Genomic DNA, 15,758 nt, shown 5'->3' on the forward strand with positions numbered 1-15,758 from the left:
TCAGTAGCTATAAGTTATGGTATATAGTTGACATTGAAACTTTTTACGTCAACAATGTCATTGTGCCGTTTTACACATAAATGTACTATGTAGGAATGAATTTTCAGATGCGGTTTATTCACTAATTTTGTTGATATTCTGTTTTTAATGAATTCTATGCAACATACATAAGTAACTGGTAATAAAAACAATATTTAATATCTTTTTGATTGCTGCAACTAGTATCTTCATCATGTTGGAGTTCTTGTTTTAATTAATATTATAATTTACTAACAATTAAAAAATTAGAATTCACATATTTTTACATGATTTGTCTTTTATTTAAAGCTATTATTAATTTGTATTTAATACAATCTTAATGTACTTTTATACTTATTCTTTTGTAAGGTTATGTAAGAATTAGTTTTTCACATTTACCAAATTTCAGAGAGAAGTCTGCGGGAGCAGCATCAAGAGAATGCTCAACTTGTTCATGAGGTGGCGGAAGCAGCGGCGGAAGCAGTGGCACATGCAGCGGAAGCAGCGAGACAAGCAGCGGAGGAAATCAGCCAACTAAGGGAAAGCATCGAAAACCTCCGCGTGGAAGTGACCGCGCTTGAACGACTCATTAATTGTAAGATTTGCGGGGATGCAAGAGTCGAAGTTCAGTGGGTACTATGCCACCATGCCTGTGCTTGTAGAGCGTGCTTCAGGCAGCTAGTAGACGGTCGTATTTGCCCAATATGCCGCACTCGATCCGGAATAAATCCAATATTTTTATAATAAAAAAATTTTTTTATTCACTGTTTCTTTTTTGTTAAAACTCTGAATCGTCTAATTTCTTGAAACCTCTACTTATTTAATGAAACTGTGTTGTACCTATGATATATGGGCCCGGTTGAGTTCAGAGGAGTTGGCCATGGTCAAAGAGGCGTTCCAGCCACTAAAGTAGATAGGCTATAGGCATACCAAAACATAGGCATACTAAAACACCCCCCTCTCCTCCCAAAGTGTTTTGGTACCCGATTGAAGAGTGGGAATGGTTCTCCCTCTTTTCCGCATACTAAAACACTCCCTCTCCTTTCAAAGTGTTTTGGTACCCGATGGAAGAGTGGGAATGGTTCTCCCTATTTTCCGCATACTAAAACACTCCTCTCCTTTCAAAGTGTTTTGGTACCCGATGGACGAGTGGGAATGATTCTCCCTCTTTCCCCATACCAGAAAACTCCCTTTCCTCTCAAGAGTGGGATGGATCTCCCTCTCTCCCGCACACGAAAACATTTCCACTCTAAGTGATTTGCTAACCGATGAAAAAGTGTACTCCCTCTCTCAAATATGTTTTTGGAATGCCTATAGCGTTCTCTAATTTTCTGTTTCACGGATTAGAAATCAATCCTTATTGACGCATGTAAGGCATCCTCGAACCGATGCCAATTTCGGGATTAGCTTTTGAGGAAAATGTGGGCGTGTACCGTAGAAAAAGATAATCCTTTGAGGTGTTTGCTTTCTTACACACCTGTTTCACGGATTAGAAATCAATCCTTATTGACGCATGTAAGGCATCCTCGAACCGATGCCAATTTCGGGATTAGCTTTTGAGGAAAATGTGGGTGTGTACCGGGTGCGCACACCGACATCCTTTGCTCAGGTGGTTGACAATGCAGCATGGTATACTGATCGATGCCCTTTAGTTTTAGAATAAGCGTTACACCTTTCATACGAATGCTGCGTATTGCTTTGGAGAAAAAATGTGGGCGTGTGCAGGTTGATGCGCACGCCAAGGACCCCGCTCAGGTGGTTGACAATGAAGCATTGTATAGTGATCAGTTACACCTCTCATGCGAAAGCTTCATATTCCTTTTGAGAAAAATGCAGGCGTGTGCAGGTCGAATAAGAAATTAATCCTTATTGCTGTGTAAGGCATCCTCAGACCGTTGCCAATTTTTGGAATGAGCGATATGTTTCTCTTGAAAACGTGGGTGTGTGCAGGTTGGTGAAGTGATGAACCCTCAAAGCTGTTTTCCACGTTAGAGATAATTTTCGCACACACTTGAAACTGACGATTCTTGAAGAGATAATCTTACGCTCAATCTCTCTCTCTCCCTCCAAGAAAACGTAGGTGTGCACTCGAGTGATTGAGGGATGGTCAAATTTTGTTGAGAGGGAGGAGATTTTGAAAATTCCGGTGGGAAGTGTCTAAGGGAGGTTCTATGAGAAGAAAGTGGAAATTTTTCGGCAATTCGAAGGACTTTTGGCAATTGAAGTGGAAAGGGAAGCTTCGCTGTCCACCGTATTTAAGGACCCGGTGCATTCTTCGTCAGTCAATTCACTCCTCGTTTCCAAGTTCATTCGGCAAAATAGTGAAAAGTTCTCCCGCCTTCGAGTATAACCCCTCAAGATACACCGGAGTCAGGATTTTTCTTGCAAGCTGACAAGAAAATGTCACCGAAGAAGCTAAATTCATCAATGCAGCCTTCTCGAAGCCGACGGAGTCTGCAGGTCGCCCAGGAGCGTATACGTTGGCTGGTCGCCAACGCACCAACTCTCCTAACAATGCTCGACTACGTCTCCTGGGCAATGGACGTGGTCGAAACACGTAAGTGAATTTTTTTTTTTATTGTACTATTCAAAAGTTTTTTTCTTTAAATTAATTTATTAAAATTTTTTTAATGTTGCAGTGCCACAACCACCAAATGCTGCTTTGCAGCAATTAGCACCGCGACGATCTCCGACGGCTGACCTGCCACGACGATCTCCGGCGGCTAACCTGCCACGACGATCCCCGGTGGCTGACCTGCCACAACAATCCCCGGTGGCTGAGCATCCTCGACGATCCTCGGCGGCTGACCCGGCGCAGCGATCTCCGACGGCTGACCCGCCACGACGATCCCCAATGGCTGAGCAGCCTCAGAGATCTTCGACGGCTGAGCATCCTCGACGATCCTCGGCGGCTGACCCGGCGCAGCGATCTCCGACGGCTTACCCGCCACGGCGATCCCCAATGGCTGAGCAGCCTCGGCGATCTTTGACGGCTGAGCAGCCTCGACAATCTTCGGTGACCCGAAGAAGACGGTCTCGGTCGAGCTCAAGTTCTAGCTCGAGTTCGAGCTCGAGTTCGAGCTCTAGTTCGAGCTCTAGTTCGAGCTCCAGCTCTAGCGGAACATCATCTAGTAGCGCATCATGTACATCTGTTAAAAGTATACGCGATCTCAAGCCGATTCCTAAGATCGCGTCCTCGAATATGAAGAGAAAAGTAAATGGTAAAAAATATTAAATTTATTCTTAAAATTATATAACTTTATTTAAAAAAATGCTAATCTGTTTTTTTATTGTTAAAGATCAAAAAGGCAACGAGCAGAAGAAGAAAAAGGCAGGAGAGAGAGAGAGACGTCACCAAAACCAGGAACATCTACAATGACTTCAGGTAAAAAATGCTTTAACTATAAATTAGTTTTATTTTGTATACAATAAATTTATTTTTTGTTTGCTTTAATTTTTCAGAGGTTACGAGACCAGTACCGAGACGTGGTATTTTGCAATTGAAAAGGACTGATAGTAAACAGCAGCAGCAACACCAGCAACAGCAGCAGCAACAACAGCAGCAGCAACAGCCGTCACAGCAACAACAGCAACAACAGCAACCTCAGTAGCAACAACAACGCAATTTACCGCGGATTATAGATGATGAGATAATAATAGGTCACATCAATGTAAACAAAATTTACAAAAATTATAAAAAAAAAATAAATTTAAAGAACTGTGGACACCTCATCGTTTATTAAAACTTTGAGTTTTCCCAAATTTATTTAGAAAAGTTCAAAATTGTAAAATATTTCAGAAAATTTAGATATGATTTTTAAATTGATATACTCTGCTCTTTTTCTTCCTTTTAGTGTAAATAAATAAATAAATTGACTATATGTTAAGATAAATTTCAATCCCTTTTCAACATTTTTTTTTGTTTTAAAAGATAAAAAAGAATCGTAAGAATTATATTTTTTTTTTAAATTATTTTATTTAATCATTTTTTTTTTTCATAATACATTTTAATCAACTTCGTCTTGACTAAATTTTCCAGACAAATAATTTAATAACCATGCTCTTATTGAAAGAGCATTATGGACGGCACATGCTGGTTTTCTTCTAATAGAAAGTTGATGGTGCAAGCAAAAGTAATTTTTATTACTTTTTATGTTCTCCAGTGCAATCTTGAAAGATCAAGAACTTTTCAATAATCTTTCAAACACAGCAAATAAACTTAGTTTATTTATAACATATCAGGGTGGAACTTCTTTTAAGTTCACCACATGCTAAAATAATGAAATACAAAGACTGATAATTATTAAATACTATTTATTTGTTAAAACTACAATTCACATGAATAAAAATACATTATTAAATATAATAACAATTGCTTTCTTATTTTTTAGAACCTTGAATAATTTATACAATCTCATTTTTATCTATCCAACTATTGTGATCGCTACTGAATCCTAACCATTTAACATATACGCGTTTACCACTTTTCTTTAAAACTTTTTCTACTAAATAAATTTCCGGATACATAGTTTTATGAATTTCCGTTTCATAAACGCCACCAGAGACGGGTTTATCATAATAATCTTTGAGGTGGTAAGTTACTGAATCTGTTTTTACAACTCGCGTTATTGTGAAAATTTCTGTAGACCAATTTGGTGTGTAACCTTTTTCAAAAACATTTTTTAACCTACTTATTCGTACTTTATCTCCTACTTTGAATTTCGGTTCTTTCACTGACGACTTTTCAGTAGGAAAACGTCTCTTGACCTCTCTCTCATTTGCCTGTGTAACATTTTCAGGCTCGATTCCTGTTGTCAGATGTTTTCTCGAATTGTAAGCTTTGAGCAAGTTAGGTAGAATATCCAACCATTTATAGCTTTCTTGTTTGCTGAATTCTGTCCACATTGCATTTTTTAACGTTCTATTGAATCGTTCGCATATACTTGCATGAAGATTACTATGTGAAGAGTATAAGTGTATATTGTGCTTCTTCATAAGTTTTTGAAAAATTGAATTGTAAAATTCTTTTCCTTGGTCAGTTTGTAGATTCTTCGGTACTCGTCCTACTTTCAGTATTGACTTCATAGCTGCAGTAACATCCTGGCCACTCTTCGACTTGACTGGCAAGGCCCACGCGTACTTTGAAAATATGTCTATGACAGTGAGTAAGTAGCGGAAATCTTTGTTCACGCTAGCGTAAGGAATCATTTCCACAAGATCACCTTGCCAAGTCTCATCTATTCCGCGTATATCATATTTTCTTCGCTTGTACCTGCGGCGTGCAGCTTTATGCAGCTACTTTTTGCTTTTCCATCTTCTTTGATTATAAAATTATTCAATTGACCAATAATATATTCAACGCTTGCGAAATTACGTTGAGAAATATCATTAAGATATTTTAATTTTTTGTCCACATCAGATTTAAGGCTTTCAACTTGCTCCCTATATTGGTCTATAAGTTCACCAATTCCAGTAATTTTAGAAGATATATAATTTACTTCCGTCTGCAGGATAACTTGCAGTGAATGCAAAGTGATTGCATCTTTTGGATTGCGTGGCTCTCCGAGATTACAGAGTCGCTTCTCCTCTAAGTCAAAATCGCCGTCTGATGTAAAATTGAAACCATTTCCTGGAGGCCCGCGACTCACTTGCTGCGAGCTCCCAAGTTTTCTTCCGAACACATCGAGACTCATGGTAGTACTGATGCAAAGAAGAAAGATGCGTATCAATATATATGCCCAGCTTCACGCAATTCTTCAATAATTGAATGAATTTCGTTGGTGTGATTGTTATTTCCAGCAGATCGTTCGGCAATCAATAATCGAAGTCGTTCGACAAGCTCATTTGGATTGTCCCAGTAGACAAGATCTATGGAAGAATTTTTCTTAGCTATTTTATATTTAGGTACAAGTCCTCCTCCGCTGCTGTTGTTCTTTTTACGTGGAGTGCTGCGGAACATTGGAGCTAAAATATTCTTATATTTATTACTTCTCGACATTCTTATAGATTCATCTTTGCTGAATTTTTTCCGATGAGCATTTGATGCTTCCAGAATCTTGCGATAATTTTCACGATCTGCTGAACTCAGAAGAAGATCATCCGGATATTTTTTAAATAGCAATTCCATTAGTCCATTCGTTTTAGGATAACTTTCATTTCTGACTTTGACATATTTATCATCAAACTCTATTTCTGAATCACCAATCATATACACTCCATCAACCTTTCGCACTCCGTATATATTGTCAATTGTTCTACGGCTTTTATCTAACAATGATAAAAAATCTTCAGCTGATTCATTTTTTCCACTCGTAGATTTAAATGTAGAATTGGTTATTGTGTTAAAAGCATCATCATCATCATCATCATCATCATCATCATCATCATCATAATCATAAACAGTATAATCCAATAAACTTGATTTATTATTATTATTATTTTGATCGTTGAGCAAACTTGATCGATCGATTCTTGTTCGTTTTTTCATACCTTACTGCTGTTTTTAACAAAAATGTGATTGGATGGTTGCTGCAGTGGACTTTCACTTTTCATCTCAACAAGTTTTTCAAGTGGTGTGACGACTGGTTTTAGAGTATCGCCGATGACTTTTTCAAAATCATCTTTCTCCTGTTTTAATAAAGTGTATTTTTTTTAATAGCCTCACGAGCTCGCAAGAGCTCACTAAGAACATTCTTCTCTTTCTTGAAGTCTGATATGCTGACGTGGCGATGTCTACAACTGAACTGCAAGTTTGAGACTCATAATTCCTTTTTTATTGCAAAACAGTCAAATCCTTTTCTGTATCTACCCTCATTCATCGGTCTATCTTTGTCAATGACGATGAATCCATATCTATCATTCTTCCAACATTCAGAACAAAGATTCCGAAATTCATTGAAAGTTAAATCAGTATTCACATTATCTTCATAGATATGTTTAAGATTTACATCATCTTGTCGATAAATTACTAACAAATTGACATTATCCCTAATGAGATGTTTTCCTATATGAGCATAAGATTGACATAGATAGAAACTATCTACACTCTTATGTCTTCCCATACAGAAGAATGCTCTGACGTTATCCTGCTTCTCACATGCCACATCATCAAAAATCATAATTGAATTTGGTAGGGCTTCATCTGGAGATACTACAGATTCATGCTCACTAAACGGAAGATATGATACTCCTTCAATCGGATCCAAGACATTTTTGAGAAATTGATACTTTGGCTGATTCAAGGATTTAGAGTATACATATAAATTCTCAAATCTAAGACCATTGGGGTGTGTAATTAGAGCCAATAAACTATTTGTTTTTCCACAGTTTGATGGACCACAGAATACTGCTCGTATACTATCTGGTAGTAATTCCCCATGACGCTTCTTTCTCTTCTCTTTTCCAAAATCAAAATTCGTGACAGGGAGTTTGACGTTTTACTCGGTAAAATCCATGTTCACGCAACAAAGTCACATTCAACATTGAGCTCTTGAAATATAAACGCTCGTTTTATACCATAAACGTCAGTTGTGAATCAACACTCGAAGAGAGATGATCATACACAAATCTCAGAAACAGCCGAAAGGCTATGGATTGCTTGATAAAGTTATCAATAACTTACCTGTTGAAATGCATCTTCCTGGATATCAATACTGCGGTCCCGGAACCAAATTAAAAAAGCGAATGAAAAGAGGAGATCCTGGTATTAATCCGCTTGATCAGGCATGTAAAAAACATGACATAGCTTACTCCGATAAAAACGGAGATCGTAAAGCTGCTGACAAGAAGCTTGCTGAGGAAGCTATGCAGCGTGTCAGAGCCAAGGATGCGAGTCTTGGTGAAAAAGCGTTTGCTTTTGCTGTTAACAGTGCTATGAAATTAAAAGGAAAAACTGGAATGGGACTGAAATTTAATAAGTTAGTGACTGTAGCTAAAAAATCAATGACAGCAAGTAAACATTCTCGCAAGGTTATTCAATCAGCGTTGAAGGGTGCACGTCAAGCTGTTAAAAGTGTAGGAGGAAATAAAAAAGTTATCATTCCACGTGTTCTGCCGCTTCCAGCAAAAATTGGTGGAGTTCTTCCTTTTCTCATTCCATTGTTCGCAGGACTAAGTGCCACCGGCGCTCTAGCAGGAGGTGCTGCTGGAATAGCTAAAGCTGTTAATGATGCTAAAGCCGCGCAGAAAAATCATGAAGAAAGTAAGAGGCATAATAAGACCATGGAAGCTATTGCTTTAGGCAAAGGACTCCATCTTAAGCCCTATAAAACTGGGATGGGATTATTTATGACACCTCATATTGGTTGTGGCAGCAATCAAGTGAATAGAAAAAAAAACTTCGATTTAACTTTGCCGAATCGTCCACTGACTGACTACGATCTAAAAAAATATGCTCATATGATGAAAATCTCAGATTTCCGAGGTGTTTTCATGAGAAATAATTTGCCTCCCAATGGTCCATGGTATAATGAATCTGCAGTGGTTAACTTGGATGACTATCAAAATAGAGGTACTCACTGGGTTTGTTATCGCAAGCAAGGTTCTGAAGTGCTTTATTTTGATAGTTTTGGTGATCTCAAACCTCCCAAGGATCTCATGATGTATTTTAACGTGAAAGAAGTGAAATACAATTACAAAAGATATCAAAATTTTGACTCATTCATATGTGGCCATCTTTGTCTCTACTTCTTAGCTGGAAGACTATAAAAAGAGGTGCTCGCAGCCGAATGAATTCATTATCATCCGATCAGTCATGGAAGATAGTTTCACTCTGAGTCTAACGGGAAAATCTTCTGTTCTAGAAGCACAATATTTCCCTTCAATCGAACTACCAGAGCATAAAAATTTTGTTTTGGGCTTAGTTGAACTTTTAACATTCAACTCTATTCCAAACGTTGACTCATCAAACAATAAAGTTCATTTGAATGGTGAATTTATTACTATTCCAACTGGCAGTTACGAGATTGATGCTCTTGATCAATTTTTACAAGCAGCTTTGAAAGCTAAAGGAATTAATTTTTCCTTGAAAGCTAACAACAATACTCTCAGAAGTGAAATTACTTGCAGTCATCCCTTAGATTTCAGACCACACGATTCAATAGGTCGTCTCCTTGGCTTCACTCCTCGTATTCTCAAAGTTAAAGATCTTCACAGCTCTGATTTACCTGTGAAAATATTGAAAATCAACGCACTGCGAGTAGAGTGCAACATCACTGCAGGTGCTTACATCAATGACAAAAGAGTTCACACAATCCAGGAGTTCTTTCCCCGCGTGCCTCCAGGATATAAAATCATAGAAGTTCCGTCTCATGTCATATATCTACCGCTCAGCGTCAAGTGCATAGATCATCTACAAATTCGAATCGTCGATCAGGATGGAAATTTGGTGAATTTTCGAGGAGAGGAAATCACTATTAGACTCCACATCAAATCTGTATAATGGGCATCGTTTACAATTCTGGATCATATATAAGTCAGTCATCATGGCAACCAGTCATCAGTCGACCGAAGAAACTCAAACCGTTAACACGCAAGAGCATTCAGTTTCTGAAAAGTCTAGGACTAAAAGTTCGTGGAAAAAATCCACGTGTATAATTTTTTGCTGCTTCCAGAAAAATGGACGAAATTCTAAGCATTCAATCAGGTGTCGTATTCGATGAGTCTATTGCTCATTACGAAGTACACGCACATCAGCCATACTCATCATTAAGCTTTGACAACAGCGATGAAATTCGTATTTCTATCCAACATCAAGATCTATGTCTCCTGCCATCACGTAGTTCTATCCATGTATGTGGAAAATTGAAACTCAAAACTGGTTCATCAGCTCCAGCTAAAACTACATTCGTGAACAATGGCATTTGTCATCTGTTTGATGAAATTCGTTATGAAATTAATACTGTGGAGATAGATAAAAGTAAAAATGTTGGTTTGAGCAGTCTTATGAAAGGATGGACTTCATTTAATTCGAATCAGAATAATATGCTAGAAAATGCAGGCTGGCTTGGCAATGAAGAAAACGTCAAATCGTTTGTCGATGAAAAGGGAAACTTTGACGTTGCGATTCCGCTGAGTATGATCATGGGCTTTGCAGAAGACTATAAAAAAATTATAGTTAACATGAAGCATGAGCTCATTCTTACAAGATCGAGAAGTGACTTGAACGCAATAATCCAGGAAGGTACTACGACATCTGGTGTAACTGCTTATGAAGATTGTGAAGTAAAAATATCGAAGATAGAATGGTTAATGCCATATGTCATTGCATCTGATAAACAAAAAATTCAGCTATTGAATTTCATTGGTAAAGATAATCCCATCTCTATGTGTTTTCGTTCTTGGGAGATATTTGAATATCCTCTTCTCCCAAGCACGAATAAACACGTCTGGACAGTGAAAACATCAAATCAACTGGAGAAACCTCGTTTTGTAATTCTCGGACTACAAACAAAGAGAAAAGCTGTAAGAACTGCAAATGCGAGTAGATTTGATCATTGCGAGATAAGTAATGTGAAACTTTTCTTAAATTCACAATATTATCCATACAACAATATGAATCTCGACATATATAACAATCAGTATGCGATTCTCTATGATATGTATGCTAATTTTCAAAAATCATACTATGGAAGAGATCCACAGCCGATGCTGACAAAATCTATGTTCATCGAGAATGAACCGCTAATAGTTATTGACTGTTCACGACAAAACGAATCTCTCAAGAACGCTCCTGTTGATGTACGTCTAGAGTTTGAGGCTAAAAAGGATTTTCCCGCACACACTTCAGCCTACTGCATGATCTTACACGATCGTATCGTTCAGTACAATCCCATCAGTGGGGATGTCAAGAAACTCGTCTAGGTTGCACAAAAAAAAATGGAGTATGCAGTAGACATGACTGGTTTCAAGCAAACCGGAGAAGATTATATTCTAAAGGAAATTGCAATCATTCCTCTCAACGATAATAGTGAGCCTATTGTTCTAATATTTAAAAATCCCTTCCCCTGGAAAAAACTCTCTGACAAAATACAAAGGGAAAACAACTGGCTTAAACATAATCATCATGGCATGAACTGGAAAACCGATGGACATGACTACTCTCAAATTGGAAACTTGCTTCGTGACGCTTTGCATGATGCATCAAAAATTTTTGTCATGGGTACAATAAAACAGAAATGGCTTCAACGATTCAAATTTCCAGTTCACAACATTGAACAATATGACTATCCGTCAAAACCATCTTTTAAGTGCGTCACAGTATGCACATATCATAATCCAAGCTATAAGACGACCTGTGCATTGCACAACGTCAAACTTATGAAATTGTTCTATCTGCATAAACTGTAAAGTAAAAAAAAAATTAAAGAAAAAATGAAAAAAAAGTAGAGAAAGTTATAGGCATTCCAAAACATAATGGAGAGAGGAAAAATTATCCCACTCTCTCATCGGGTACTAAAACACTCTGAGAGGAGAGGGGGATGTTTTAGTATCTTGAAGAGAGAGAGGGGATCCCTCCTCTTCCATCGGGTACCAAAACACTCTGAGAGGAGAGGGGGTGTTTTAGTATGCCTATGTTTTGGTATGCCTATAGCCTATCTACTCACTAAGGTCGAGGTTCAAACAATCATAACGGAAAGAATATATACTTGCCGTAAAGAAAGGCTCCGATGCGAGTCGAACGACTGTGAAAATCATCTTTGAAATCGATGGGGTCGTCGTCTGTTTTAAACTAATAGGACTATAGAACTTATTTATGAAATAAATTGATCGACAGACTAAACTCGAGTTAGGCTAAAAATCTGTATTTATTAATTAGAAGATAAACTCATACACTGAGACATTGAATGGTTACTATAATGCATGAGAGCGTAGCTACTCGTATCGATGCTCATGCGAGACTGCCGATCTGGTCTGGACAGTCCTCCGGCTGCAGGACACGTCGAGCGCCGCAGCCTGCTGATGCTCGCTAGGCCTACTTGCGTATGCAGGGATCGTCGACTCTGGGGATTCTCCAGTCATAAACGCCCCGGTCTGTCGGTTCCGGGGTTTTCCCGGCCTCAGTCTGAGCTGGCCGGCTGGGCGCTGTCCATAAACTGGCCTGTCGGGCACCGAAGCTGGACACCGTACAAACTCTACACAAAAATAACCCTACACGCTAAACAAAATAATTCTACACAGGAAATAACTGCACGGAAAAATTGTACACAGATATTTACTGCACGGAAATTACCTACACACATTTTCGGTAATTTTACTACACCGCAGAACTCTACACAATCGTATAATCTATTGTTATACATTGTTGACAACAATAGGTTATACGATTGTGTAGAGTTTCCTGTGTAGAATTATTTTGTGTAGCGTGTAGGATTATTTTTGCGTAGAGTTTGTACGGTGTCCGAATCTGTCTCTACCGTGATTATCTAATTGCTCCGGTGATAAACTAAAGCTCTTGTACGTGCCGATTCTTTCGAGCTCGGAGATTTTTATTCTAGCGGTACATTTTTTAAAACTACTTCGCATGTAGTCGCTACTACAGAGATTCAACATCGCCAATCTCGATTGGTCAGAGCAGAAAAATTTAAAAACAAGCTTATGCAGAGTGGCCTTTGATCGCATTATTGTTCTCGTTGTTGATCAACTTAGCGATGTTCAGTATCTAGTCAATCGTTGCATTCCTATATTCAAGTGTTCACTCATCGTCCTGGACGACCTCGTACTTTTCGTCGTTCTCAGACTCAGTGAAATCGTTGTCATAGTCGCATTTTTCCAACATGTTCTCGGAAGAAAAATGAAGGTCTCAAAACCTTGTCTTATATCGGGAAAATGAGCACATGAGGTTGTGTAAGACAGCAGTCGAGATCTTAGCTATAATAAAACCGCTGCCAATTCATTGGCACGTAGCTTCCTCCAACTAAATTCGTAGTTCCAATACATGAAATATTGTTTGAATATACAGTATGTTAATGCTTTTATTATTGTTTTCAAATAAATAATCCACACACGCAAAAACGGTAAAATCCAAGTCGAGACGCACAAGGGCAATCGTATGCTCTGCTGTCGCATATATTATAACAGCGGGGAATAAGCTCAGTGCTTCCCATAGCTATAAATATAGTAGCTGATGTTAAATTTGTCGTTGATTCTTGTTATTCATCTGAATTCTCCGTTTCTATATACATACATGTAGCTCTTTATTCCCGATTCGCCGGGGATAAAGTACTAACTTTATGCTAGGGTGTGTTAAAAATGTTATTTTTCATAATATTGGATCTGATCTATTTTTTATAATAATGAACTTACTGAACCCCAAAAAAAAGAATTAAAAATTTTACCAATTGATACTATTAATTTTAATTATTTTGCCGAAGGAGTAATTTTCTTAACGAAATACTATAGTACTTACCAGCACGAGGGGTATAAAAGAAATGTATCGTACATGAACGGGTGAGTGGGAAAAAATTCGCATGGGACTTTAACGACGTGCAACGACACTCCTCTATGAAGAAGCAAAAGTTTTAAGAAAAATGGTTTTTACATTTTTGCTCTTTACTTGAGAACCGCTTGACGAAATCATTTAAAATTGTAGCAGCAGAAACTTAAAATTTTACTATTACAAAGCTCCCTCTAGGAGGAAGCAAAAGTCGTTATGGTGACAATTGTAGCTCACGGGGCCTATATCGAAATGCAGTAGTGCAAAATTACGTAAACAATTCGTGGTTTTCCGTGTAGAACTTTACACTTGTCTTATAATAATCGACGAACAATGTGTGGGCTCTTTTTGTGTACAGTTCTACGCTTATTTGAATACAACGAACATGTGTAGAGTTTTTTCGTGTACAATTTTACACTTTTCTAATAACTGACAATGTGCAAAGTTTTTTTTGTAGGACTTTGCACTTGTCCAATCAACATTCACTTAAGTTTAAACTAAAAGCGATTAGCGAAGTTTTAATCGCTCATAAAGATTTTTACTCGTTCAATTTTTAACATGCCCATGGTATTTGTAATGGGCCAAATTACGGCGCAATCGCCCGTATGAAAATACAATAGTTACAAAATAAATCGATTTTTGATTATGTTACATGTTGTAATATTATGAATTATATTGTGCTGATATATTAAATAATATGGAAGCACTTACCACTTGAAGTACACTTTTTATGGTAATGCTCTTGGTAATAGAATATGTACTTATAAGAAATATTGTTATTTTTTAAAAATATTTGTATTTTATTATATTAAATTTATTATTTTTATAGCTAAAATGAAATAATAAAATTTAATGTCAATATTGTACAAATTAATAATATAAAAAGAAAGACGTTTATCTGTAAAATGCATTTGTCAGTCTACAACAGAGGGACTGTTAAAACATTGAGACAGACAGCACCCATCTCACGGATCTTTGTTACAAATTATTACTTATCTAACAGCCAATGACCAGGTGTATATATTTGTTTTTGTAGAATTCCAAACTTGTCTAATGACAGACAAACAATGTGCAGAGTTTTTTGTGTAGGACTTTGCACTTGTCCAATAAATGACAAACAATGTGTAGGATTTTTTCGTGTGGAATTATGCCCATATATTTATCATACATGTATATATGTGTAGAGTTTTACCGTGTACAATTTTACTGTGTAGGGTTTACGTTTTATTAAATACACGTGCAGGGTTTTACCGTGTATAGTTTTACTGTGTAGGGATTATATTTTATATGATATCCCATTAAATACACGTGTTGGATTTAACAGTGTACGATTTGCCACGTGTAGAATTTTAAAAATCATCAGATTTCTTACAAAAATCTGTGTAGACTTATTCAGTGTACAGTTTGACTGCCCCAATATTTTATTTAGACAATTATCGATGTGCAGAATATTTCGGTGTAGAATATTCAAGTGTACAGTACAGTTTTACATACGGCTAAATATTATCGAAAACGTTGTGTAGAACCTTTGAATGTGTAAAGTATGTATAGTGCCATTTAAAATTATGTAGAAGGCAACAGCAAGTTATGTAGTTCGGTGACAAGAGATAAATAAAAAATATCGTATAAAATAAATAATTGTAGTAAAGTATACTTTATTCATAAAAATACAGGTAGGTTGAAAATTACATTTTTTATACACTGCGTTAACTTTTTAAAGATACGAATAATAAAAGAAGAATGCAAATAACTATTTTTTTTACAAACATAATGAGATGATAAATTGCGTAGAAAAGAGTGTGACATTATTTAATATTTTGCGAAATAGATGTCTTCTCAATCGGACATCTGATTTCCATAATTGTTGGAGCAAATTTTCAATGCAACTCAATGGATTGAGTTTTGCTATCGCACACAATAACTCATAATCAAAACATTTAAAAGTATTCTTCTTTGGATACAATTTGTTCAATGTACTGTTTTAAATAAAAATTGTGAGTGACTCCTTTTATTTCTCTTTATCAAAATTATAAGATATATGTTCCTTTTGTTCAACAGTTTGTACAAGTTTACGCAAAATTACATCAATGTACAAAACCGATTTAAAATTCAAGACATTTTTAATTTATCTTGTACAAAAATAATGACAAGCAACGATTTCTTTTATTCATTTAACAGCATTTCTTAATTTCAAACACGTTATAACGCAATACTACTGTTATACATAATGAATAGAACAATAAAAAAACGTATGAAAAGCTTAATGTTATTACAAATGTTATAAATTAAACAAGTGTTTTAAGTCATG

The 15,758-nt window shown here is 36.7% G+C and overlaps 1 protein-coding gene across 1 annotated transcript; it reads left to right on the forward strand.

Moving 5' to 3' along the window:
- The first annotated feature begins 1,178 nt into the window (after nt 1-1,178).
- On the forward strand, nt 1,179-3,738 carry LOC116417436 (uncharacterized protein DKFZp434B061-like). The gene is made up of 4 exons (XM_031930549.1): nt 1,179-2,575; nt 2,658-3,239; nt 3,318-3,403; nt 3,481-3,738. Exons 1-3 carry the CDS (start codon nt 2,419-2,421, stop codon nt 3,395-3,397), a joined length of 819 nt encoding a protein of 272 aa, XP_031786409.1. The 5' UTR covers nt 1,179-2,418; the 3' UTR covers nt 3,398-3,403; nt 3,481-3,738.
- Nucleotides 3,739-15,758: the final 12,020 nt, after the last annotated feature.

The sequence above is a fragment of the Nasonia vitripennis genome, chromosome 4 (assembly GCF_009193385.2).
Source record: "Nasonia vitripennis strain AsymCx chromosome 4, Nvit_psr_1.1, whole genome shotgun sequence".
NCBI lineage: Eukaryota > Metazoa > Arthropoda > Insecta > Hymenoptera > Pteromalidae > Nasonia > Nasonia vitripennis.